Source organism: Scophthalmus maximus, chromosome 21, assembly GCF_022379125.1.
Source record: "Scophthalmus maximus strain ysfricsl-2021 chromosome 21, ASM2237912v1, whole genome shotgun sequence".
NCBI lineage: Eukaryota > Metazoa > Chordata > Actinopteri > Pleuronectiformes > Scophthalmidae > Scophthalmus > Scophthalmus maximus.
Window position 1 is genome coordinate 7,555,001 of NC_061535.1, and position 27,938 is coordinate 7,582,938.

At 43.2% G+C, this 27,938-nt stretch overlaps 1 protein-coding gene across 2 annotated transcripts in view; it reads left to right on the forward strand.

The window, feature by feature from the left end:
* The window catches only part of LOC118291010 (guanine nucleotide exchange factor VAV3), a 72,912-nt gene extending 52,196 nt beyond the window's left edge, over window positions 1–20,716 (forward strand). The window contains exons 19-27 of one of the 2 annotated variants that reach the window (XM_035618864.2): window positions 801–819; window positions 2,866–2,996; window positions 6,101–6,166; window positions 6,816–6,850; window positions 7,195–7,311; window positions 8,744–8,831; window positions 9,539–9,668; window positions 15,473–15,624; window positions 16,572–20,716. In XM_035618864.2, the coding sequence (XP_035474757.1) occupies window positions 801–819; window positions 2,866–2,996; window positions 6,101–6,166; window positions 6,816–6,850; window positions 7,195–7,311; window positions 8,744–8,831; window positions 9,539–9,668; window positions 15,473–15,624; window positions 16,572–16,616 (783 nt within the window). In that variant the 3' untranslated portion in view covers window positions 16,617–20,716. The other variant, XM_035618865.2, reaches the window with a different exon arrangement.
* Window positions 20,717–27,938: the final 7,222 nt, after the last annotated feature.

Sequence of the window (27,938 nt, forward strand, 5' to 3'; positions counted from 1 at the left end):
CTTGCTGCAGCCCACCTGGTGCCAGAAAAAGAGTGTTTTTGCAGATTCACCCTGAGTTGTCTCTGCAGCTTCTGAGACTGCTCTGTTTTGCTGCTAGACCATCCCCACACTGGAAATTACACTGGGCTTTTACACTTTAGTATGCCAATAACTGTGCTGAACCTGCAGTATTGTATGCAAGATGTTGATGCAAGCATCCCATCTCATCAGCAAAAACCTTCTCGCAATAAAGCCCTGAGTTTATTTCTGGTGTCAGGTGCTGTGTTGTAACCAATGAAAACTGCTCTAATCCAATCCTCACACAGATGTCTTTTATCGTTGTTATTATTTAAATCAGTAGTAAGGCTGATAGTTGAAATATTGGCAACAGGCAGTTTTTCATCCTCACCAACATGCTTGAAAAACCTTGCCACATCAGTTTCACTGCACACAGGACACCGCAGTGTTCCTGCAGCATCAGTGCATGTGATGCAGGTTTTAATGTGTTGCGGGGTGTCGTCCATGCCAGCACTCGCTGCATGTGGCCTGCGAATGGGAGATGGCAGGGCCGGGGTTAGAGTATGAATTCTGTGTGTGCAGCAGTAGGTGGTTATATTCACAGCACAAGGTTCTGTGTTTGAACATACTCACCACACTGCAACAACCTAACAATTAGTTTAGTAGAATAAGAGCGATTGGAAAAGCTTGGAGGTTGCACAGACTTTGTATATTAGTTTTTTTAGCCATGCACCACATGTGCATATGTGTTTTGCTCGTGCATGCCCATGCCTTTGTCTGACCGTCTCGGTTTGTTTTTCCAGGGCAAAGATCGAGATCCAGGTGAGGAATTGAGAACACATCACCACACCAGATATCCTCCCTCCTCGCACACGTCATCTTCTTTCCCTCCTCTGTTGCCTCTTTTCTCTCACTGTAAATGTTGAGAAACTGCTGCTCATTAGACTAGTTGTTTTTGTGGCACAGTTAATTAGACAGCAATTATTTTTTCCCCATTTGAACAAAATCAAGCAGGGAAAGTACAAAACGTTCCCGTTCCAGGTTGTTTGTCAGGATTGGCAGTATAGGTTTTTCTGACTGCCACTGTCAGGGAGTCAGATTTTTTTCCCCTTGTATCTGAGGTAACCTCGCTCAGTCAGAGAGGAAGGTGAACCTGTTGGCTCTTAACTCGTTTTTCATCATCGCAGCTGAGCCTCAACCCATGACTATGAAAGGCTCAGGTAGACAGTTACATTAAAAAAAATGTGTACAGTAAATGCACTACTTCTGTTTCCCTCCCTCTGTTGCTTTTTGTCTCCTTTTCTTTCTCCTACAGAATATGACTAACATACAACATCTTTCCAGGTGTGTGTGCTGGCACACGCACGTGCCTTTAATCGCTCATAAACCTGGCTTCAGAACCCATTTTCCACCCCTCCATCCATTATGCTGCAGAAAATCATTCCTGACTGAAGATGCATTAAAAATCAATAGGCGTTTGATTGCCCCAGCTCTGGGCATTTCATAGTATTCCGATGCTGCTCTCTTTGTCTCTTTTCAGAGCTGCGTTAACACATGGCTTTTCCTTGTGGATAGCAATTCAAGCTCCCAGGACTCAATTCTCCATGGCACCGTGTCTTTAGAAGTCCCATTCAGGCAGGCTAGCACATGTCAGGCTGCGTCAGTGCTATAGTGCTGGAGCAGACCCTGAAAGAGAAGCAGGGGCGGCTGTAAATGCCTAGGTCTCAGTACAATGTTGTTGACTTGTCTATAATTTTCCTTAACCCTCAGGCTTCTCTTCTTGCCCTCGCTTGGATTGCTTTTTCTCTTATTGTATTCCTGCACAAAACTATCACCATGCCATGCAGTGTGTCTAGCGTTCATTTGGCATCGGTATGTGCTTCATAACAGAGATATTATAATTCAAATTTAAGTGATTTCTTGGTAAATAATGGGACGTTGAAAATCAGAGTGCAGGTCATTCCATCAAACAGGTTCAGCTTGATTAAAATGTACTTCCTTTAGTATCAGTGCAAACCCCTTGCTACAGTGAAATCTATAAGCTGTGGAGCAATTGATATTCATTAGTCCTTGTATGCGTGTGAAATGTAATCTAGACTAAGGAGGATGATATGCATATATCTGCGCATCCAAAGACGGACATTACCATTGTACACTGGAAGACAACGGATTGATATGACTCCTTTTCTTTATTGCAAATGTTTTCATCAAATCTCAGTACTGACGTTGATTGAGCGCATTGTGCAGCAGTAAACAGCATCCCCACTGTAACTCACTCGCGCTTATCGTTCATCTACAAGCCTGATAACAACCACAGTGCTATCTGTAACATGATAATGATAAAATAATTTGCAAGGGCAGCACACTGGCGACGAGGGGTGTGTTTGTGTGTGTGTGTGTGTGTGTGTGTACACATGTACTCCCTCTCATTACCACCTATAATGGGGCCATACATAGTTTAGTAGAGCAAACACACGTCTTTAGAATGACAGACATGCATTTTTATACCCCAGGTCTCTCACGCACGCACGCACGCGCATTCGCAGAACTAGATTATTCTACTCATACTGCTGCTCATGTTTCTGTTGTTGTACAAAGTCCTTCAGCTCAAATACAAAGCCCATAGAAGAATAGATAAAATGGGACATAATGTAGATATTTGAAAGAAAAAAGAAAATCTATCTATAACACAAAACTGTCAGCACCTAAAAGTCAGAACTTTTAATGAACTTATTTCCAATTAGCAGAATAATGAGTTCAGACTGTAGACCTGCCTCAGACTCCTGTTTCTCTCTCGTAATACTAGAAGTGCTGCCTCAGCAGTGTTGTTGTGAAGTAAGCGTGGCACTAACTCTGTCCCTCTCGCAGGTCTGCCCAAGATGCAGGTGATCAGGAACTACTTTGGTGTGCCGAGCCCCACGTCTGGCCCAGCGCTCAGCATCCAGGCGGGTGACATCATCGAATTAATCTGCGCCGACCTTCACAGCCCCTGGTGGCAGGTCAGACGTCACACTCTCTCGCTCTTCATCACACGTTTTACAAGACCAACACATGACCTACAGTATTTAAAGATCTCACGTCCTCCACCGTTAGTGAATCTAAAAAACAGAATGATGCCTTTACTTTATACGTCAACTTTTTTATCACACAGATTCTGCACTGTTGTCCTGTGTATGAACTCCCTCATCAGTTAAAGATATATATCTTTATGTAGATGTCATACTGAACGTGACTTGTGTTAGTCCTCACTAACAAGCTGCATGTGCAAATGAATATTCTCCGTAACCTGTATACACCCACATACTGTTCTACACAGCTCAGCACTTCTCATAAGGAAGTAAAACTCCCACACTCTGGAGAGGTTTGTTTGTTTGTTTTTGGAAGCAATTATGTGAAAAAAATACATGCTGCAAGAGACATAAGCTGCTTTCTGAAAATATGATGCATCCATGTGTGGTGGTCACTCGGTTTGTGTGAGAGAATGTAATATAATTACAATTAATAATAGAGAATAATAATAGAGAATATAATTAGAACATGATTTTACCAGAGGCCTGAAAAGGGCACTGTACTAACATGAGTATCTGCTGTATTGTACACGGACATGTCATGTCAAGGAGACCAACAAATCTCACAATATTTAATACAAAACAGATAAAATTGGAAAAGAAAATTCAATTAACTCTGTGTAAAAGCTTAACCGGCAACAGCAACAGCCCTGCAGTCAGCAAACATTCAATATCCATCCCATTTGTAGCCAGCAGAGCGTAATCATTTCAGTTCTGGGCGTGCGTGACAAATATAATCGATCACTGTAATTTCATTTCATTCAACAGCAGCCATCTGTTCACTCTGTCAGTGTTAGCAGCCATAATCATTATCACACTCTTAGCAAAGATGCAGCAGAAAAGTCGACTTCCCACTGGCACTGATAACGAGTCCCGGGGCAGCAGGGATGTGATGGTGGTGACCGCACGGGAGGCAAAATGGGCTTAAAATGGACTCGCACACATCCCTCAATCCTCCGTCCACTGTTTCCTTCAATATATGTGTGACACGTACAAGGGGTCTCGGAACAGCTCGGACCAAACCCTGATATACAGGCCGCTGGTGCTGCAGCTGCTGGATGATAGTTCTGTTAACTATAAATAACAACATAATAAGAATAAAAAACTTTATGTATCTGTTTTTTTAAAAGGTGCTTTATAAGTAAAGTGCTTAACAGACGTAAAAAGAGAAAGAAAATCCTCTAAGATTCCTTAACTAAGGACATTAGTGTCATGGTTGACCACTATTCTGCACGTCATTACAAATGCAAGGTTTAATATACCATTAAAATGTTTAGACAATCAGTGGTGAAATTCCATGCTGTGAGAAAACACGCCAGGTTCCGGAGATGCGTGATCAGTGTGATCCTCTGCCCACGAGTGGGTCTGAGCAGAAGGAAACATAATCCACTGAAAGCATGCCGTCTGCTTTCTGCTCTGAGTGCAGTCTTATTAATGTGTATTCATTTGAAACCTTTTTTCATGCCACCTTAGGCTGTGCTCCCCCACACCGCCATCATGGGGCACACTCGATTGGCCTCAGGTCAGGTGGCTTATATATGAAGGGGTCTGTTCCATTCATGTGTGGATCTGATCTGCCTGTTTGCAGTAGTTTGCCAGTGTGTGCTGACCTTTGTAGACGCAAAGGCGGGTTTGAAAAATGGCCCTCATGCAGGACAAGCTTCTTCCATTTCTAAACTTTAAAAATACTTTTGGTTGTTATTATTTTTTAGTGTACATATTCCACTAATGATCAGTGTATTTTTGAAAGGACTGAATTTGTTGAGCTACAAACGCTCATTTTGCACATTTCTATACCACAGCACTTAATGAAATGGCAGTAAGTCAATTGTAGGCAGTTGAACTTTAATTTAAAAAAAGCCATAGCGTGAGGACGCATGGACAAATGGGAAAAAAAAAAGTAATTTAACATAAAATGCACAGCCAACCTATAGTTCACACTGATACAGTATATGTTAAGGAGGTGTGGGAACAGGACCCAGATGCAGAGTGGGGTGAAAAGACTCCAACTCAGGCAAAGGAACGAATGGTTAAAACTTAGGAAGGAAAAAAATAACAAAGCAAACAAAACAGGACCAGAATCATAACAGGCTGACAAAAAAACAGGCTGGGAACAGGAACAGACTGGAGCAGACGAACTGACTGAGACAAAGGGAAGCACAGAGACTAAATAGACACACAGGAGATGAGACACATTAGGATCAGGTGCAGACTATCACAGGTGATGAGACACAGGTGAGACACATTAGGATCAGGTGCAGACAATCAAAGGTGATGAGACACAGGTGAGACACATTAGGAGCAGGTGCAGACAATCACAGGTGATGAGACACAGGTGAGACACATTAGGGACAGGTGCAGGCAATCACAGGGGCAGGAGACACAGGAAAAGTATAGTGAACAGAAACAAAACTTGGGAAAAGGAAGCGACGCAACACGCATAAAGGGACTTTCACAGGAAACGGAACAAAATTAAATTAACTGAGGCAAAGATGCACTCGGAAGATACGATCTTAACAAGGAATTTAAATTTAAATAAATAAATCCAAGTCAACTACAGTTCAGTGTCTTATGAGTTCAGAATCAAGACAACACGAAACACTAGTAAAGCAATCTGTTTCATATTAAATTTCAATGTAATGTTTTTGTTCTTTTTACATTTTCCCTTCAAGGTATTAATAACATGTAAAACACAATCCCCATGGCTTATCATCTCATATGAATCAAACATTTTGACACAGTATCATCAACCCATGGTGCCTGCGCCTGGGTCAGGAAGAGGTAACTACACTATGGCCTCCAGAAAACCCCTAATTATGTGGTCCGACTTTCACCAGTGTTGATAAATCAAGGAGCTGAGCTTCACCACGGGAGGAACTCATCCTCTTTCTCTCTTCCTGCCAGCGTTTCTTCCAACAACAGTTAACTGGGGCTTGTACATTTGCACTGCTCTGTGTTACACGCTAATTGTTCCTGAATTATGGAGACAGAGTCAGCCAGATGTACATAACACAGTTATTTCTCTGTGGTTTCAGGGCAGAATCCTGTCGACGAAAGAGGCTGGCTTCTTTCCAAGCGACGCCGTGAAGCCTTGCCCATGTGTAAGCAGCACTTCCTTCTACGCCTTCCTTCTTGGCCTGCGGTGGCAGCTAATACTGGGCCACGTGTGTTTACTAGCAGTTCAGTGACATGATTGGGAATTTCTGAGAAGGGGTGAGCCATTTTGCCTGGCACGGAAGGAAAACTAAAGCCCTAAGGTATTTTTTTAATGGTCCTAGGACAAGGAACTTGGCTGGTTTTATGAGATAAACGTGGTTTATTCTCGAATTCAATTTATCAATAAGAAGCAAAGAACAAAGCATATCTTGTGAGGAACAAGCAATATTTTCTATTGTGCGAGCTGAAGTAGAGAGAGGGTGTGTTTCCCCTTCATACACAGTACATCTCCTTAACCACTGGCTTGTCATGTTCCATTTGATGAACTGTAACTCAGACTCCGTCCAGCTGCTTCACAAATATGAGGCCACCAATAAGAAACAGAGTGTAATCACCATGTCCCAGTGTCGTAAAGATAAGACGAGCAATTAGCTGTTTTATTGATGTTGAGCAGAGTTCTGCAGAACTGGTGCCAAGCACAGGATGTAACTGCAGGGGTGTGAGTTATACCGATGTCGAATGAGTGGGAACGTGTCTTGAAAATAACATACAACAAAAACAATATCACATGACCATCTGTACTCTTTCCTCCAGGTCCCGAAGCCTGTGGATTACTCGTCTCAACCCTGGTATGTTCGCCAAACAGCTTCCTCGCCCTGAATGTATGTCAGAAAGAAAGTGCAAGTTAATGGATGTAATAAAAAGCTCATTAAACGCAGATGTAAATTCGCCCAACAAGACCTGATCTCCAGCTCCGGGGGGAGAGGAAACACATTTTGCTCCATTACAAACAAATCTATTCATTAATGCCCTTAAACAGCTAAACCAACCAGGAAGTAGCACTTGGATTTTACAGCGTGATCAGCAGTGAGGAGACATTGTTCGCACAATGAGTTTTCAGGTGGTCAGGTTCTTTTCTCTTCTTTTCTCCTTTTCCTCCTCAATGGTATTTTTTTTCCCTGCTGGGTTGTAGGTTTGCAGGGCCCATGGAGAGGCTCCAGGCAGAAGCAGAGCTCATCAACAGGGTCAACAGCACCTACCTGGTCCGCCATCGCAGCAGAGAGTACACAGAGTACGCCATCAGCATAAAGTAAGTTAACCCTGAGCATGCAGTCATTCAGTAAAGATCCTAACTCTGTCACAGATGCATTCACATGTTGATGCTGATTTTAACAAACAAACATCCTTCCATCAGCAGGGATTATAATTCATGAGTTACATCATATGCTCAAAATCAAAGATTCTTGCCATCAAAGATTGAATTTCCCAAGCCAAGGGACAAGTAAACATCACATTTACAAGAGTCTGAACAACTTTAGTTCATTTCTGTCTGTGTAGAAACAAAAACATGTCTGTCTTGTTTAATTAAATGCATTTTTATGAAGATTTGTTGTGTTTTAATGTCTGTTAATGTTAAAAAAAAAATAAGCGGTGACAGCAAGAAAATAAACATTTCAGATACTTGTGGAGAGAGAAGTATCCCTACGCTCTTCAGATTCAGCTATCGACTGTCATCGCGATGTATTGGTCTTCAGTGCCTTCAGCCAAACCACAGTATTGACCAGATGTAACTCGGAGATATACGACAATCAGCAGCATATAACGAGGAATTGACTCAGCGTGTGTGTGTGACATTACCAATGCTTCCAACTCATCTCTGTACTCAAGATGAATTGTCAATACGGGCAGGGAAAGGAAACCAGTTGTCTCACGCACCTTCCACGAGGAGCAAGCAAACGTCTGTGACCAATGTAAACACTCCTTTAAACTTAATTTAACCCTTTTATCGGCCCCTTTTCTCCTCACGGAAAAGGATGACTGCCTTTAGAGTTATTCATAAAAGAGGGAGGCTGGGTAGAAAGAGAAGCCTTTGTAGCTTTTGGAACAACACTCATGTATTACTCACAAAGGGGAATCCTCTTTCTCTCAGCAGAGCAGGCAGAGGACGTTTGAGGATTGTGTTCACATAGCCTAGAGACCACAGCTCTGTACAAACTTCCTTGGGAAACTCTGGCCACACGCACTAGAGAATTTTTATTTTCCAAAAATAACCTGAAAATGTGCAACTCTTCAGTATCCATCTCTCAAATCTAGACATCTTCACGCAACATTATGCTTTTTTCTTGTGTTCAGTTTTATGATGTGGTGACAAACATGCCGTCTGACTAGCTTGATAATTACAAATCAGATCCTGACACATTGACATAATAAGTGACATAATAATATTGTAGCCTGCTGACTGGTGGTAAATGAGACAATCCTGATAAATCAACACTGAATGACAGAAATACTGCATTTTCCTCAGCTTTTATTCCTCCAGTCCCATCTGTTGATGCAAGCTTACACACACACACACACACACATTTTCTGCTGACAACCCATCATTCATGTGTCACAAACCTTTGGGAGCCTATGCATTACAGCAACCGCTGTGCTCACCGCGGCAGCCAGGGGCCGGCCACCGATCGATGGCGGTGATCAGAGAAGGAAATTACACTCATAACTTATTCAATGGTTCACAGGTACAACAACGACGTGAAGCACATAAAGATCCTGACCAAGGAGGGCTGCTTCTACATCGCAGAGAACAAGAAGTTCAGGAGCATATTAGTGAGTTTTTCCGCCTGTTTTCTTTTTCTTTTTTCTTTTTTTTCAAATTCCACCACTGCAGTTCATAAATAAATCATTGCGTTCGCTTAATGAAGTGTCAAAAGCTGAATTTTATTTTAGCTGTGTGCACAAAAATAGCCATGATTAGAGATGTGTTTATACTGGCCTGAGGGCTCGAGCATTACAGATAAGTCCAGTGCATATTGGAAAGGTTCTCTAGTCTTATACATGCCAGTTCTGTATTTTCTGCATCTCAGATTGGCTTAAAACATGTTCTGGAGGATAATAACTGAATACCAATGAATGTCAGAGCAGTAGTTTTATAACATGTTGGTTTCAAATGCATTTTACAGAGGCAGAAAACCTGATCAAAAGCTCTGTCTAATGTGGTTGTGTAATAACTTCAACCTATAATAATCTTATAATGCACCAGATGATTGTTTTAACATAACAGAACATCACAGCAACAGGTGCTGTGGTAATAATAAGATACAGTTTTGAAGCAGACTATTCAAGATTGGACAGTGTGTTCAGGAAACATTTCTATGAAACATACAGTTTGTTAACTGTTTCTGTCACAAGAATTGGAAAAATAATAAATAATCAGTTATTTGTTGTTGTTGTTTTTTTTTTGTTTTAAGCACAAATTCAGTTAACTGTCTATGTGTGCGTGTGTGTGTGTGTGTGTGTGTGTGTGTGCCGTCCAGGAGCTGATTGAATATTACAAACACCACTCCCTGAGAGAAGGCTTTAGGAGTCTGGACACCACGCTGCAGTTTCCTTACCGGGACCCGGAGAACGCTGCTGTGCACCGCCTCAACCGGTCGGGTGGCAACAGTGAGTAGACCTGAAGAGTTTTTTAAATCGAGAAGCAATCCACCGCAGGATTGATAATGCAAAAGCTGACAGTGTAGAAAAGATTGATGGATTAAAAAACACTGAGCAGCAAGCAAAAATAAAAGCCTGCTAACATGACACATCTCTTCAAATGAAACTGCTACAACTGCATTTCAGATACTGAGAGTTTGAATGTTGTAGATTTTGATGTTTTAAGATCATATGTTTTTTGATATCCTCCTTTATGCTTGAACGTCATCCCAGCTAAATTACAGACAGTACAGTTTTTTGCAATAGTCAGTTAAATAGATTATTTTGGTCCATGTACGACTTTCTTAGTTCAGGTTAGTGCTCTGATTTTGACTTGTCGACATGAGGGGCAGCCTGCACTGAAAAGCTGCCTGCAGAGGTTTTGAACACAAATGTTTTTGTGACTGGCTCCCACTACTACTCTAATAAAAGAATGTGAATATAATTAGTTCTGTTTACCAGAAAACTTCAGAGGGAGCCTTCAAATTCCCATTATCGTAGTTTGGCCATGACAAGGGGCCTCAAGCAACGTTTGGTTTCATTATCAAGTTATCTATTATTCATTTCATTGATCAACTTGTTTTGTCTAAAATGTCCAAAATATTTACACAGAAAAACTAAGAAATCTTCAGACTGATTCATTCGTGCCCCCAGCAGTCCCACACCCAAAGCAGAACATTGGAGTAGCTGGAAACAAATGCTTTTATCATTTGTACTTATTCATTCAGCACTGTTGATTGACATTGATATTAATTCATTGATTAATTGCTTCAGCTCTGGCCGGGACATCCTACACCTCACATTTCGGACACCTTAGTTATCACTGATCAGCCTCAGCTGATCGTTCGTGCTCCTGTCTACCTGTAACCTGGGCCGTTTCCAGCTCTGCTCTCCTCCTTCTCGTCCTTCCCAGCTCTCACTCTGCTGTGATTCACTGGGGAGCGTCCTCGCAGCCTTAAAAGAGCTGCCTCCATTTTTGTTGTTAAAAACGGTTCAGTCTCCTCTGATATTAATTGTTTTCGACTCGCCTGTCAAGCAGAGGTCGGAGAAATCCACTAAGCGTGTTATTAGATTTGATAACCCTCTCTGGACGTTGACTGAGGATCAGATTGATCTCAGTTTCAGGGGGGTGACATCATCTGGTAGGACCTTCGATCAGCAAAGGCAATTTACAATCTGACTAGTCCATTTTTTGTACCTTGGGGCTGTTGCAGCAAATTCAAATTCCGTCGAACTGTTCGTTTATTCAACTGATGCAGTAATTTTGTTCATAATTTTAGTGTTCAGTACATGATAGTGATAATGAAAGCAGAACCTCAGCTGCAGCTCATCATTTCATACTCGAAACATTTTCAGCGACACCAATGTACAAAGTTGCTTGACAACTGTCGTCTTGTGTCGATGTTGTGCTGATCTTTTCCCCATGTATGAGAATATGAGCTCAATCACCTGTCCCCGACATCTTCTGGGCAGCGCAACTTTTGCGTGTCTTTGAAGCGGCAGTGTACTGATGAGCAGTTGTTCCTTCTTAACTCTGCAGCTTTGATCACCTCAGCTCAAATAGTTCCTCCTCCAAACATTCAGATGTTAGAGATGTTGTCCATCAGGGCTGAATGAGAGGGAACACTGTCCAGTAACTTGGAATTGAACAGGTGTGTAACTTTGAACTGAGATTTTAACGAGACGTATGACGACGAAGCAACAGATGAAACGGCGGAGCTTTGTCAAAGCTGTAGTTCCTTTAGATGAACCATGATGGATAAATCGCTTTCATCCTTCGTTTCGTTGGCTTGGTCACACGGGAGCAACTTTCAAAAAAACACTTGAGAGCTTTTACGAACATTTGATTGTCTGCCACCTGCAAAACCGAAGCAGGCAGTGCTGTTTGCCGCATACGCTGAATGTTTCAAGCAATGCCAGAGTACAAAAAGAAAAGGCATGTAACCCAGTGTGAGAGCCAGGCAAGGCGGCAATGCACGTCAGTTGGTCGGTGGGAAGTCTATGAGTTGTAACAATCAGTGGCAAAATGTGGTTTCATTTGAACCTTGTATGCCACTGTGTGCAATTGAAAAAAAAATAAATAAAATAAACGATCACACTGACGGTCACGTTCCAAGCGGGAGAAGAAGTGAACAGATCGCACAGAGATGTGTGAGGCCTGTTGTTCACACTCAGCTCCACAGCACAAGTCCAGTCGGCTCCGGTCCAAATCGGTTTGGTTCCTTGGTGTCTTTTGGGCAGCCTCCTCCCAGCGTGCAGACTTCATTTTCCCTCTTTCTCCTTTTAAACGACTCTCTTGTTTTGATTTCCATCCTGCTGGAAGACTGCTAATTAGTGTTCAGGCTTTGTTTTGTGTTTCGCAGAAGGTAAGACTGTTTGACTGATCGTGTTTATCCAATACGCCAACGACTACAACCGTACCAGCGTGATCCCAAAAATATAAATGATTACATGTCCATGGAGCAGTCTCACCTAACAGCATGTTGCTGTTGTCGCTGATTGGACGGGAAGTCTTTTGTGAAATGACACAACGGGTGTGTATGCGTGTCCTCGGTCTCCTGTATTAGTCAACCAGTTCACATTGTGTATTGTGCCGTGGTCCGTAAATCAGGGGTTTAGCAGAAATGAAGCATGTAAAATGCAGCTGGTGTATTGGTGGCTGTTTGAAGTGGAGGGTGATCCCTCTTCGTGCTCATACCTAGACACCATTAGGGGTTGCTGAGCTGTCTCTCAGTGCGCTGATTAGTATTCATTTTCAAAAACCACTGGTGCTCTGCTCCCCTCACAGCATATCAATAATCCCTGCCTGCTAACTTGCCAGCAGTATTGTTGGGAGCGGCACATTTTTCAAAAAGTTTGTGCATTTATCTGCCTTTGCGGGGATTAGGTTTTTCTATTCCCGGTGGCTGAGATATCGTCTCCTGTGCGAGGGTGGGCTCAGGGACTTTTGAATGGGCTGCTGGACTGAGGCACAGTTTTAAAGTAAATGTGTTAACACTCACAAGTATTGGCAATGGTAAAATTGTGCTTTGGTCATAATTTAAAAAAATGTTGTACTTCATTTTAGAAAAAAAGGAAATAATATTGACAAAAAGCTGCTATGTTGTTTCTTTGTCCGTCTCTTTTGTCGTATTCGTTGGGATATTTTAGTCACCGCTCAGGGCACTTGTGCCTATGTGGTGTGCTCCCTACCGGGTCGGCCCCTCACGTGTCTTTGTAGTTGTTTTATTGACCACCCTGATTCCTCACATCTGTCAATATAATGGACTTGGCTCCATCATTTAGATAGTTAACACTGTATAGTATAGCATATTAGTTTCCACATCAGGTTTCCATCTGTGTCGTTCGCTGCAGTTGAACTTTCCTGGTCCGACTCTTTGGCGTCCATTAAGCCTAAACTACTTTGGTAGTCAACTCTAGTCTGTTTCTTTTTCAGCAGCACTGCGACGGCATACAACCATTTTTAGCATCAGCGTCTTCTCACGACTGTACTTGTGCCATATCGGCTATGTTTACATTCCAGAACAACCCAATGGAGACAAATGTATCCATAAAGGCAGAGGTGATACTGTCAGTGTTAAAGGGTCTGTTACCGAGAGCAAGGCACCAACTCTGCCGGCTCCAAGACATTGCTGGGATCAATTGCCTGCAGCTTCTGTCCGTCTCTGCCGGTACAACGTCCGGAGGATGGTTAAAAATACAAATGCGCTGGGTTATCTCTGGAGCTGTGTGCAAGGTTGACGCACAGTTAATCTTCAAAAGTAGAGAAATCTGCACTGTTGACACACTGCGGTTGTATTACAGCTGGATGATCGTTTCTATGAATATGCAAACTGATATCTATTCCCTCTGCAGTAATTGTGAGCACACTGGATGTTTCTCCCAATTAAATACACAAGTGAAGATGTTGCCCCCCATTAATGATGTAGACATCCTTCCAGCAAATTGGAGACAATGTGTGTCATCGCTGCATGTTTTAAATGAATCTTAGCAGTGGTGTGAATTTGTTCAGGGGACCGACGGATGATTTTTCTGTTCAGTTTCCAGCACCAGAACACATTACATTTAGATTAATGATTTACCTTTTATTAATTTAGTAAGATTTGTGTAAATTAAATAAGGTTTACAATGCTTAAGATATATTTAATTGCCAAGGGTATTTTTTTTTCTTCATTTATAATAGATTTAGGTTTTGTATTAAGGTTTCAAACCAACAGGGCATGCAAGTAAGAGTCTGTCAATACTGGCAATTCTAGTTTTTAACCAGACAGACAGAGAAAAAACATTTTGATTTGCAATCACAGCGTTTGGCCGATCACTGTAAATACTTTCTGGGGCAGCGATGAATTATCCACTGAACATCAGAGGAAGAGCTGCTACCAGAGCTCCTCCTGTGCCTGTCGTCATTTATTCTTTATCAAACTGTGACTGTGTTCTTTGTACCTTATGAAAAAAGAACAAAGTTGGGATTTGGGATTTAAAGAAAAAAAAAAACTGTTTTATTTTGTTCTCCTTTGCTTTTCTCTCCTCCCTCCATCTCCCCATCCCTGGCCTCCCCCCTTCTCGCACCTCTCCGCTCCCTGCCTGGCCTGCCCCGCCCCGCCATAGCCCCATTGCTCTGCGGCCTCTCTTTTGTAACTCCTGCCGGCTACAGCTTTGTACCTCCTTCCTCTGCTCCCTTCTGGTCAGGTACAGGTATCGCTTCTCTCTCTCTCTGCCTGCTCTCTGTTGCCGTATTTCTTTATCCCTTTGCTTTCAAGTCGAAGGCTGCTTAGCATGCTGGCTGTGTCTCAGTGCTTTCACACCATCTACCATCTCACCTCTTCCATAGTTGTGTGCACATAGGTGTCATCCAGTGTGTAGAGTAGGGACTGTTTACGTAATGCATGTGTGTACTGTACGTGAGTTTGTGCCTGTACGTGTACATTTATGCATGTCAGTTCCAATGGGTTCGAGATGTTTTCAAAGGCATTTGTGTCCGGTGTGCACTTGGACATGTCCAGACACAGATCTCCTTCATGGTAGATATTCTATATCCACGGCCTGGTTGTAGAGGTCTTATATTTGATTTTCCCACCTGTGAGCTTAGCCCAGTCGGATCCACCTGACTGCAGAAAGAGGAGCAGGGTGGCACTAGCTCGCCACATCTGTCTCTTATACCACTGTCTGACACACACACACACACACACACACACACACACACTACAAGTCCCTATAGCAACTGGATCCTTCTTCTCTTTTTCATCTGATGCAAGAGAATGAGCCACTTCTAGGACAGAGCACGAACACAGACAGAAAATTCATTCCTGTGTACGTGATTTCTCTTTTTTTAGACCAAATAAACCGCTTTGCACAAGCGCCGGCATTTTCTTAATCCGTTGCTAAATTTCGTGGGTAAAAATCATTCATGGCGCGTAAATCAATTATTGGAAACCTGTAGCGTAACTATTGTCTTACACATGTGTCTAAATATGTAATTAGCAACAACTAATGTCCACGACAGAACTAGTTTCTGCAACCTGTTTTAATTTAGTGATGTGAGTAGCTGGCTCAAATCATAATCATATCTGATCATTTAAAGTATGGGAATGACAGCAGACCACTTTGCAAGTGTGTCAGTGAGAATCTCATACATCACATATCAGCGGGGTCTTTGTAAATGTGATGTAATGTGAGTATGCGCTGATGCTGAAAGTGATTTTCTTTTTTCAATGTCTTTAAACCAAATCATAAACCTTCTTATCTTTTTGCACACCCTCCTTCTCCTTCTCCAGTGTTTACTCCCAAAGTGATCGGTGTGGCGATAGCGCGGTACGACTTCAGCTCGCGCGACACCCGGGAGCTCTCGCTGCAGGAGGGCGACGTGGTTAAGATCTACACAAAGTCGGGGGCCAACGGCTGGTGGAGGGGCGAGGTCAACGGCAGGGTGAGTGGCAGCCTTTAGATGCCAGGGACACACAGCCCCTCTAACCGAGAAGAAAAAGTCTCCTCTCAGGACTGATTTTGGCTTCCACTTAAAAAAAGGAAATAAAGCCCGTAAATTAAGGCTATCTACAGTCGCTTTGTGTTACATTAGTTCTCCTTTTGGCTGCACTGGAGAAGAAAGACTCGGCTACAGGTACCAGGGATTTCCGATTTAGCCCAAGTTTTGACTTCCCCCACATTCTCACTTGGTATAAGATTAAAACATTTCTGTATTTAAGTCACTGAAGCAAATGAATTCTTCCAAGGGCGCTCTGTAATCAGGCATACAGCACTGAGATGATCCTGGTTCTGAATGCAGGGAAGTATTCTGAATCCCACTCAGAGTCTGTGCGTGTGTGCATGTGTGTGTGTGTGCGCTGCAGACCTCAGTAATGCGTCTGTGCTGTGAGTGTGTTTTGTGAACAGCTGTGGTAAATGAAGAGGCTTTTCTCCTTTACCGAGCCTGATGTGTGTGTTGATGTGGCTCTGGAGAAAACTAAACAGTGTGTGTAGGGTGTTTCGAGTGCTGTTTCTGTCTCTTAAGCGCCTTCAACAAGGAAAAACAACCGGCACAACTGGCTGGAAAAACATTCGGCGTGTGTCTCTTCGATGGGGCTACACCTCCGTCGGAGTGAAAATGAAATACCAGGCTCCCGTTGAGTGGATATCATAGATATTACAAGATTTGCGGGCACACTAATATTGGTTTGGCCCTTTAAATTTTGTTATTTTATTTTTGTGACTGGAGGTTTCATCTATAGTGAACAGCTGCTGAAAGCATTCTGGTACACTGATGAGAAAAAGCAATGGGTAGTCTGAGGGAAAATGGTAAATAATAACTGATGCTCATTCATGCCCTTTATGATGACTGATGCCCCCCCCCCCCCCCCCCCCCCCCCCTCTCTTCAGGTGGGCTGGTTTCCATCCACATACGTAGAGGAGGGTGAGGAGTGAAAGGTTCACCGAGGGAATCCGAGTGATAGAAGAAGAACGGCAGCAGTGGAGTAAGCGCACTGAGCACACAACAGTGACAAAGTGACGGAGTGTGCGTCTGCACTGCTGCCTGCTCCAGTGTTACGGCTGCACTCTCTCCAGCCCCGATGCCCACGACCATCCCAGAGGCCTTTGGGAGAGAAAAGGAATGCACCTCGCTGCCGACGCAAAGAGGCCCGATCACTTCTGGTCGGCTCCGTGAGGCTAAGTGACTCCATCAACAAGCAGCTTGCCTGTCAGCGGGGAAACAAGCCCTCGCCAGACACCCACCCTTCCTTCCTGCGTCCATCCATAATTCACCCTTTGCTCTCCTCCTCTCTCTGCTCCAGCCAGCCACAGCCCCCCAACTCCCACCTGTTTCTGCTTGCCAAGTCGGCCGTCGCCAGGCTGTCAAACGCAAATGCCACTCATCCATTCATGCACCCACCCACCCATCAATCCATCCATTCATCCATCCATCCCACCTCCCCCTGTGGAAATATAGTCATAGAGTCAAAAAGACCCTGTACACTGTACAGTTTTTTTATGCCTCTCAACCGCTTCTCAGTCTGATGGAACTCAGTCAGTTCTGACCTTGCCTGTGTGTTTGTTCCATTAATACAGGTGGTTATTGATGACTACATGACCCAGATTCAAACATCCAAACATCCCCCCCCACCCACCTCTCCTCCTCCCTTTCACATCATGATCACACACACACACACACACACACACACACACACACACACACACACACACACACACACACACACACACACACACACACACACACACACACACACACACACACACACACACACACACACACACACACACACACACACACACAGGAGATTTAAGAGAGGGATGGCGTCGGATAGCATCGCTGCACAGTGCCAGCAATTGATCGCTGTTGTTCCTATTTTCCTCCTCCCACCTCCTCCATTCTTTATCCGCAGCCCAGCCTCTCATGTTTTCAGTCGTCTTGGCCGTTAGCGATCCGCTTCTCTTATCAGTGGCAGCCCTGACAGGAGCCCATTCGCCGAGGGTTTATGTTTGTGGAGGCATTAGTGTCGGGGAACAAGCCACCTGCCCCGGTAACATGAAACAGAAGAAAAGAGATGAGGCACAAAGACAGACAAACTTTTATTCTTCTGTCTTTTTCCTCCCTTGTCCGTGTCTGCGCTTTTTTCAGCATTACCTGAGTTGTTTGTTTCTGTTTCATCATCCGCAGATATGATGGATACAATGCCGTTTGATTGCATTCTTGCAGAATTGATCAATACTGCACTGTACGTGCGGGAGAGGTTGTACAGCCAGATTTCTTCTTTTGCAACATCTTCACCAATATCATCATCTTCTTTAGTTTCTTTTCCTCCCAAGAACACAACTTTGGCAGAGCAGAACACTGAACATCGGCAATTTTGAAGATTGTTTTTTGGCCAGAATGATATCAAATTTTGGAATGTAAAATCTCACCAGTTCAATCCAAAAGAAAAGAAATAAGTTTTCAGAAACCCTCTCCACCTTTCCCAGCTTCCAGCTCACTGTCCTCCCTCTCACCCCCATCTCTGTGCTCCACCCTCACTCCCCATATACACACACACACTGTCTCCTTAATCCAGAGTGAAAGAGGGATTTAATACCTTTACAGGTACCAACGTATAGTCAGACGGAATAAGGCCACGGGGTACACAGCCACAAAGCTGTGATCAGATGACGTCTGGGGCTGAGAATGCAGACTCGGCAGCAGCTGGCGCTGTGCAGCGATGTGTCTCTGCTGTAACACAAACTACACTCCTTTATTTAAAATATGTGGTTGATGATGTCCGTTCACACAGTGGTCAGAAGGCAGCAGTTACTTCTGACAGGATAATCTGCCAATCACAGGGCTGTGCTAATGTCCACGTGTCCCACATACAGCAGAGCCGTTTCTGTGATCACATCAATACGTTGAAGATTCCAGTAGCATCAGTTTGACGTTGCTCTTTGGCTACACTCCCCGTTTTCCTCCTCTCTCCTCATACAAAATCATCCTTGTCTCAATGTTTCATGGGAGACTTATGTTTTAATGATATCTGTCACTGATGCACTGAGGCGGTTGACAGCAGCTACTTCACCGCAGAAGTGAAAACGTGGTTTAGTGTTGTTTTAGATATTGTTTGAGTTGAAATATCACGTGGCTAACAGGGGGAGCCAGCCTCTGGAAACAGTCCTCGGGTCCCTGTCACCGTTGAAAGACATCATCCTCCACCTTCACATCCTCCTTCTCCTCTCACATGTTCTCGTCCTCCCCCGTCACATCTTCATCCTCCCCTCTCGTGTCTTCGTGCCACCCCGTCAAGTCTCCGGTGGGCGTTGTGCCGGAAACATATTTTTTGATTCTCAGTAACAATTGGTAGTAAAGACATGCTTTTGTATGGACTCAATGGAGCCATTACATTTGAAAATGATTGATGACCCCCTGCCACATCCTGCCACGCCATTCCTTTATAATATGTGACATGTGAAAAATATTCTTGTTCTCAGTCAAGAAATGTGTCAAATGGATCATATTAATGTCTTTTGGCATTGTGATAGCTCCCTTCATTTTTTGTTACATCGGCAGTGTCATTGAGTGACCACTAGATGGAGGCATCCTAAACACATCTCCTCTCCCGGCAGTCACCTTCAACTTGCAAAAGTTTGGAGATGACATCATCTGATTAGGAGGTGAACAGTGTGTGCAGAGGCAGTCGCCGTAAGAAGACGCCTTGAAGACAAGTTCAGTTTATCCGAAGGAGTTTCATCTGCAGGTTGAAATGATCTCTGACATAATTTAGTCACCACAATGTCTATCCTGACCGTCCTGGTATTCCAAGATCTTCATGTCCAGTAGGTTTTATGATGACAATGATGATGATGATGAGCTTCCTAAAAACCTCTGCCGTCTCAGTCAGACATTAGATTCATAACATCTTTAGGAAGTCGGCGGCGGCACAAACGCGATCCAGCACACGTCTCTCTCCCATCCTGGGAGAACTGGAGAGGCAGAGTAGGCTCCTCTAATCGCAGACTCCGGTAATCCACTCCCTCCTCCGCCCAGATGAACCCTGACAGCAGGGCCATTTACAACTGCAGGCCTTCATCTGCCTCAGAGCGAGCTTCCAGATTTTTCTGTGTGCAGGAGGGATGGGAGGAAGGCTCAAGGGTATCTGCGATCTAATCATTACACCATCTCCTCACCTCGACGACCCGCCTGCATCCATCTCTCTGTCAGCTCCGCTCTCCCTCGCCCTCTCTCACCGTGTCACTTCCCTTCTCTCTCTCTGTCTCTAATGCTCTCTTTCCCCCGCATCTATCTTTCATCCAATCTTCGTCTTCTGAGTTTCTCTCTGTATTCTGTTCCCTGTGCCGACGCTCTGTAGGCTGTAACAGCCGCCGCCATATGCTGGCGGGAGGAGAGCGATTCCGTATCATCAGGAGAGGCGGGAGAGAGGCGGGCTGACTCCCTACAAACAACCAGGGCGAAATGAGGACTAGTTTAATTTTGCCACAAATTAATAGACTGAGAGAAATGATGCCAATTAGGCAATGAATTAGAATTTGCTCTCACCGCTGTTGTCTCCTCGCGTACCGCGTGTGTGCACAGATTATTTCTGTATGCGAAGACACACACAGTGTACGTGAGGGGAGGCGTTTCGACAGGATTCAGGGCTGAGCAAGTCTTAGTCCAGCAGGGGTTTCAGGATACAATCTCCTGAACCAACACTTGAGGAGCTTTCTGAGGGAACCCGAATAGAAACACGCCAGTCACACACAAAAAAACAATACTTCTATCTTTCTAGTTTGCTGCCAGTGCCCCCCCTCTTGTCCGAACTTTGCACCCATGCCAGTGTGTTGATATCCAAAGGAAGCCAAAGATTTATGTTGTACTTACTGTACATTCAGTGTTACGTGTCATTACCACGGTACCCGACCACTGTGGCCTGACTCTGAAAGCGTGCAATCCTGACTGTGTAGCGTTACCGTGCATTTGTTGCTGTATTATACTGTAAAATATGTACAGAGTGTATAATAAAGATACATATTGCTTCTTTTAATGTGTCGTTGTATTATGTCATCCATTTCTGCAAATGTTCAATAAATCTGTTTTTGATGCGTTTGAACTGAAAAGCGAAATAAGAGTAACACAGAACAATGTACTGTAGATGAGGAAGGAGTTGGATTACAGTTTGTGTTTGTAAAGTAAAGGAGACTCATATAATAATGATAATGATATGAACCTGAGGGCTCTATTTTAACAAAGACTTTAAGAAGAATTAGGTCCAAATCAACTTTTAATAGTTGAGCAGAAGACAGAGTTGCTGCAGCAGTGAACAGTCGGAGACAAATGTGTTTTAACATTACAGCGGGTAAACCAGTTCCAGTAGAGCCCAAATTAAGATTATAAATCTGTAAATGGACTAAATAGGGACACTTGAATTAATCATGGGTGCCATCTCCCATTCCCTTTAGGAAGCAGGTGTGTTTGCACCTTGGTGGATTGATACTATAATAATGGTGCATCTTCCAGGTAGCGAGAGAGAAACTTTGCGTGAGAAAGTAGAGAGTACATTGGTTATTCACCAATGTAGGTGCTTGTTACCGTCATGTAACAGTTAAATACTGTACTACTGACTTCAGAGCGGTTTGTGTTGGTCAGACTCATTCCACTTCCTCTAGACAACAATGTACCAGACCTCATTTTAGGACCAACATGGCCAAGGGCGCTAAGTGAAGGTGAGACATCTAGGTGAAGTTAGCAAATCACGTTCAACAACAAAATATTTACTTAAGAATGAAATATTTCACTACCACTATCTGACAGCAACATGAACATAATCTGTTAATGCACATAACACAAACGATGCATAGAATCATTATGAATGTTAATGTTTTCCTGAAAAAAATCCTTGAAAAACATATCATTTAAAGGATAATAATCCACATTATAATTTTTATTAGTTACATATCAACAGCAGAGACCCACAAAATGAGTCAGAATGATGAATACATTCTTCTAACCTTTGAATGTCACATTTAAACAATTACATTTCTTGAAATCTTACGTTTCATTTTCAAAGCTGTTCTTTTGTAATCTACTGTTTCATTCATCAGTGGTTAAAGTTCTGACGCTCGGCTTCATCGTGGTCAGTCTCATCTCTGTTCGTTCAGTCGCCTCAGAAGTGACTGGCTGAAATTAGGATCTGGTCCTTAAAGTATAGTGATGCTCATTAAATGGCTGTCATGGTGTTACTGCCGTGTTTTGTTGCTGTTCCCTCCACAGGACTTAAATAACCTGCAGCCGCTGGGGTGCCGCTTCTCGGTAGCTTATTGGCTAGTAGGTGTGAATGAGTGTGGGAATAAACGGTGGGTCTTGTTGCTTTCATCATGCTGATGATAAGAACCAAGTTAACTGCAGTTCTAAATATAACCAGTTGAAATGAATGCATAAAAAAGGTGAATGCCAACAGTACTGTGGGTGTGTGAAATGAATCGTTGCACAACCGTGCAAGAGATGCAAGACCATATGTTGATGCTTACTGTCGTTTCTCGGTTAAAAAATGATTGTGCATGCATGTTCAGGTCCTGTCTGCGTGCCCATGTGTGGGTGGTGGTCTCCTCGGCCATCTGGTGCCCAGTTACCTGCCGTCGCTGGAGACAAACAGAGACTCTGACACCAAAAAGGATCAGTGGCGGCGGGGTTGTAGCAGCCAGTGCTGTTGTCTCTGCGGGAGGGGAGAGAGACCCACCAGGTGGGCTTTGCCTCGGCCAGGCCGGTCCGGATCATGCCAGCCAGCTTCCAGCTGAGGCCGGACCACCAGTGTGACAGATGGCTGGGTGACGTCAGCCTTCTTCTTCACGCCGCTGAGAGATTGTTAGGCCCAACTTTCTGGACTGCTGCTGTTCCGCCTGATGTGAGAGGGGGCTTCTGAAGAAAATAATCTGTGTCGCCAGATCAACACAGACGACACAGACGTACCAATGGAACCAGAAGCTCTTGGGCGGCAGGGACTTTGGGGTTTGATCACCTGCTTCCCTGTTGTAGACTTTACCCATGGCACTGTCTGTCATCATGTCTTGCATTGTGACCCACCCTGGACACGACTGTCCAACACAGCAGTGCTGCCAAAACTGAGCTAATAATGAGCCCAACCCAAGACTTGCGTTTCAGATATCAAACCATTTGAGAAATATAAAGCTATTTAAAAAGAATCTACAAAGGAGATTTCACATTTTTTTAAACGCATTTTTAGTATTATGATAAATCAAAGGGTTCATATAGATAAGGGTTAAGCAAAACTTGTAAAATCAACAGTCATTAGGCAAATCACAGGCTCTTGAGCTACAAACATTTGTGACCTTGAATGAGAGAGCACTTCCGAATGAAGGCTGTCTGTTCATGAGGATACGACTCTAAATAAACCTTGTGAAACAGAACATCAGAAGAAAAGAGGCAACGGTAGAAAAACTGGTACCTGCAGTTATCTCAGCTGGAAACCACATCTGTACACATTAGTATACACAGCTTCTAACAAGGTTCAGTTGCTCATTTATCTGTTGAGAGATTTTCCCAGAGTGTGCTATCTACACTTTTCAGGTTCCTATCCAGAAAACAAATGGCAGCACAGTTACTGCATCAAGAACATCACAAGCAAAAGGTTTTGCCAGTAGAAATCCATCCAAATTAAATAGCATGCCGCAGAAAATGTCCAGTATTTATGTATAAATACAGTATGTGACGTCTAGAACGTGGAAAACCACTAGAGAGGACCGTTGAAACAAAACAACTCTGGTGTCACCGTCATACTGCGGTCGCTTGTCTACTTCCCCCTCCATCTTCTTTCCAAATCGCCTCGCCTCACATCTGCCATGTTCCGACTCCTTCGACTGCACTCCATATATCCCAGTTTATTTCTCACTCACTGCTGATTTCGCCGGGTTTATTTCTGTCTTTTGGAGCCATGAGGGAGCCATCGTCATCGCCAGACGGTATGGCTGCCGTGTGTAAATATCAAGCAGCACTCTCTCCCCTTGTTTTCCTGGAGACTACCAGCGCTGCATAAACACTGAGGTGCTGTCTACAGACCACAATCTGACAGCTCATCACCATAAAAACACACACACACACACACACACACACGTGTTGGCTGTTACCGGCATCTTTCTCTACCACTTGGAACTACATCATTCCAGACTTTAGTGTTGTAATGTATTCATGCAGCGTTGATTCAAGGGAAACGAGCGTCCTCCACAGCCCTGTGTGCATGTTGACATGGCTTGGCATTGTTCAAAAGCAAAGTGTGCGCAGAGTGATTGCATTTATTCCAACTGGCATCGGCATGATATGGAGGCATAGCACTCGTGCATAGCACTCGTGCATACTCTGGTGCACTTTTCAGAGATGCAGCTTGCTGTTGTATCCCTCTTTCTATTCACTCGCACAGTACAAACACATGCAGGCTGTACGGAATGAATGCACCACAGACACGCAACAGGTGGAGGCACAAACGTTGTAATCCGCATTAGAAAATATATCATTTATTTTGCCAAAAGGCTCAGTCAAAATTATATTTATCCACATTTTATACTCGCAATACTTTATACATTCTGCTTCTGAGACGCTACACAAAGACTCACTGTCCTGTGCCTCCCGACGGGCCTTCAGGGTCGTCAGGTGAAAAGCCAGCAGCGAGGGTGTGGCACAGCAGGGGGCTCACATTTAAATGTAAATGGACGGAAACAATCAGTGTCCTTGAAAAATAAAAATGTGTAGCAGCTATATTCAGTCTGTGCTGTGAATAAATACTTGGGTGTGCATCAATTAAGATTTTTTAGATAAACAGTGATTCAGAAAGAAATGTGTGTGTGTGATCTACAATATTTTTTACTGTACCTGGAAAAAAAATCTTTTTGGAGGTTACAATAACGTAATGTCAAATAATGACACATCAGCCTGATGTGTTAATGCAAATTGTTACTGTACATTGTTGTTGACCACACTGTCGGCTAAATGGTTCCAGTGGACTGACACGTCTATAACCATGGTTACAGTACAATACTCTTGACATTACATGAGACATTATACACCATCTACACGTCGGTGTAAAGGAATGCGTTAGTGGAACAAAGAACAGGGTTTGAATACACAATGTGATCACATTTTTTCATTCTGTTGTTCCATTTGACAGTTTAAAACATGTTGTTCATGTTCTTTTAAAAACTTTTGTGAAAACTTTTGATTTTATCACATCAAACCAAGTGTTAAATTCTATTAATAGCATTAGCAATATAGCAATTATTCTGTGACGAGTTACATCTTGACACACTAAGTCGCAGTGAAAGAGGAGCACTAGATTCAAATGCACAGAGAGATGCACAGCAAACAATGAATGCACAAATTTGGACAAAAACGAAGATGAACGGAACCAATGTACAAGCGTGCTCCACATCGTTTGTGTGTCTTGGTATGTGCGTCAGGATGGAAGAGTTTCTTTCATGGCCCAGATATGTGAAAAAAACATTTAAATATATATAAAAGAAATGAGTTTTATTTTTATACACAATGATAACACAAGGTGGAGCTTAGAATTTGTTTGTGTTTAAAGATTAAATTGGAAGTTTGACCATTTCAGATGAATCATATTGCTTCACATCTTGTTTAGTTCACAACTTTGGAATTTTGGAATCCAATTTAAGTTGAAGGTTTTGATTGGAAATGACTTTATTCAGAACTTTATTCAAATGTGCAGTCAGGATCACAAAGTTTCCCAAAGCACAACACGTGTCATGTTTTATTAGAAAATGTACCTGAAAACCACACGTACAATTTTTCATTTCATGTAATAGAGCAGCCTTAAAAACTAGATTTGAATATATTTCCAGAATGTAAATATAATACTGCTTCAAGGCACAGTAGAATACATACAGTATATGTGATGTTAGTTAACAGTGTTGAAAATGTGTTATGTAACTGTAGCAACCTGAGGGCAAAGCTAAGAAATATTAGGAACATCAACTTCAAATGGGTTAAATGAACTTCAACTGCCCCCCCCCCCCCCCCCCCTTCTTTTTTTTTACACCAGCAGTTTTCAAACCATGCCACGTTCTGACGTGCGTCCTGGGGAAATTTCAACACAGCAGAAGCATTTCTACACAACCAGGAGATCCTGGACTTCTTCCCTCCCCGTGGGTTTGTACGGGAGATTGGAGCTCATACTGATCCACTCCAAATTGGCCAAGGAAATGAGGGAACCCATCAGTGTGTGATGAGCTACTGACTCAGTTACATTTCATTTGCCCCTCTCTTCCAACCGCATTAGCCCTTCGTGCCTTGTATTATTCGAATGGGACTGGAAGGATTTTCCAGCAGCATAAACCTGCGTCACTAGATCCTCACTGCTCAAACAACTGCTGTAAACAGGCCGTGAGCCTGACACATCAGTTATCGTCTTGACTGTCACATTTGTAATTCGGCATGTTAACTGCCCCAATGTCCGCTCTTGTATTTGCACTTTTGTAGTATTCATTTATACAATGTGTGTGCTCTAAAAAAATGCTCAGTGCATATTGTTTAACCAGACATATAGTTCATTTTAGGTGCTGCATCACATCCATTATGTATTTGGACCATTTGTGCAATGCATAAAAATTGCAGTTTACAGTTCGTGTGTGTGCAAAAGATGAGCCTCCCTCGGGCCAATTACACATTTGTTAGCATCCGAAGTGAATACAAGTAAATCCAACGCCTGCAGCTACACACATTAAAAATGTCGTCACATGTTTATGAGCTGGCATTTCTCGTTTCGTCAACTTCAATAATAATAAATAAATAAATACATCTTTAATTAAAAACATCTAAACATATCACTTAAATGCATCACATCGCATGAATTCTACAAGAGTCAGAGGCCACAGACAAGGCCGCCACTGTGACTACATTCAGCTTCTTCACAGCATTAGTGCATTAATACATTTATCTGCTGCATGTGGCACAATAAACTAGTAAAATATCAGCTGGATGCTTTGATATTCATGTATTTTTTTCACGTTTCTCCGGAAAGCGACACATTTCTGTGTGACAGTGATTTTATTATAATACAAATGTCCAAATGTCAGAATCTGGTAATTACTCAATTTTGAAAAAAAGATGTCGTTACAGTGTTCATCATCTAAAAATCGTGAAAGCAAAAAGTATTGCAATAAAAGGTTAACTGTAAATGTGAATTGTGGCGCTGTGTCTTATTAGCCACACGGCTGAGTCCATGTTCATTCAAGCTTGGCCTCTATACCATGGCTAGAAGTACAGTAGTCTAGTTGATAGTATATACAGCTCTTTATGTCTGGGCTTATTTATGCAGACTTTTCTTCTTCCTGTGTGGCAGCGGGTAGATGGAGATGTGGGAGGCAGAGATTCTATTTTGGGGTCTGAGTTGAGCTCAGTCTTCGCTTTGCCCCCCTTTTCCCTTCTAACCCCAACTAGAAACCGTGCCATTTGCAATGTTCCCGTTCCCCCGTGTCCCCTGAAGCACCTCCAGATGTATTCAGCTTCCATTTGTAATTCCTGGAAATGTGGTGGCGTCAGCAGTTGTGTGTCAACTCGCACCGATGACAACGCGGCACCACTACGAGGGGTTTCAGCTGCGCCTGAGGTCACCCTCCTCCCTTATTACAGTTTTATATCTTCCACATGACGGATAATGATGTTGTTGCCCTATTCTGTCTGCTGGGGCAGCCCCCGCTCACGCATCAATTGCTCATTCAGTCATAGACCTGTTATTTACAAAGATGCATTTAATACTAGTCATGAATTCCCAGAACAGAATTACCCATTTTAAACCAATAACTAGTGCATGCAAACATAACTGGGTTAAAAACAAATGCACAATCTGACTTCTGACTAATTCTGTTCAAAACGGCTCCATTCATTTGTTCCAGGAATCCATGACAGTGAGGCAGCCGCTGTTTAACACAGCCACCACACACTCAAACCTTTGCAAAGGCAGAGGGGAGTGCAAACCATTAAAATGAACGAGCAAATATACTACTGATATTTTTGTGAGTTTGACACAAATCGAGTTTACACTGGTGCGTCCTGCCTGCGGCGGAACAGCCACAGGGTGCACTCTTTAAGTCAGACGTGACAAAAGCTCTGACCTTCTCCCGCCTACTCGGCTTTTATTTGTCACTAAATGTCAGACATCAAGTTCAGCTTAAAATCACTGCATGTTCTCACTGACCGCTCCGGGCTGAGAGCGCTCACTGCTGACACTTTTCAGTCCT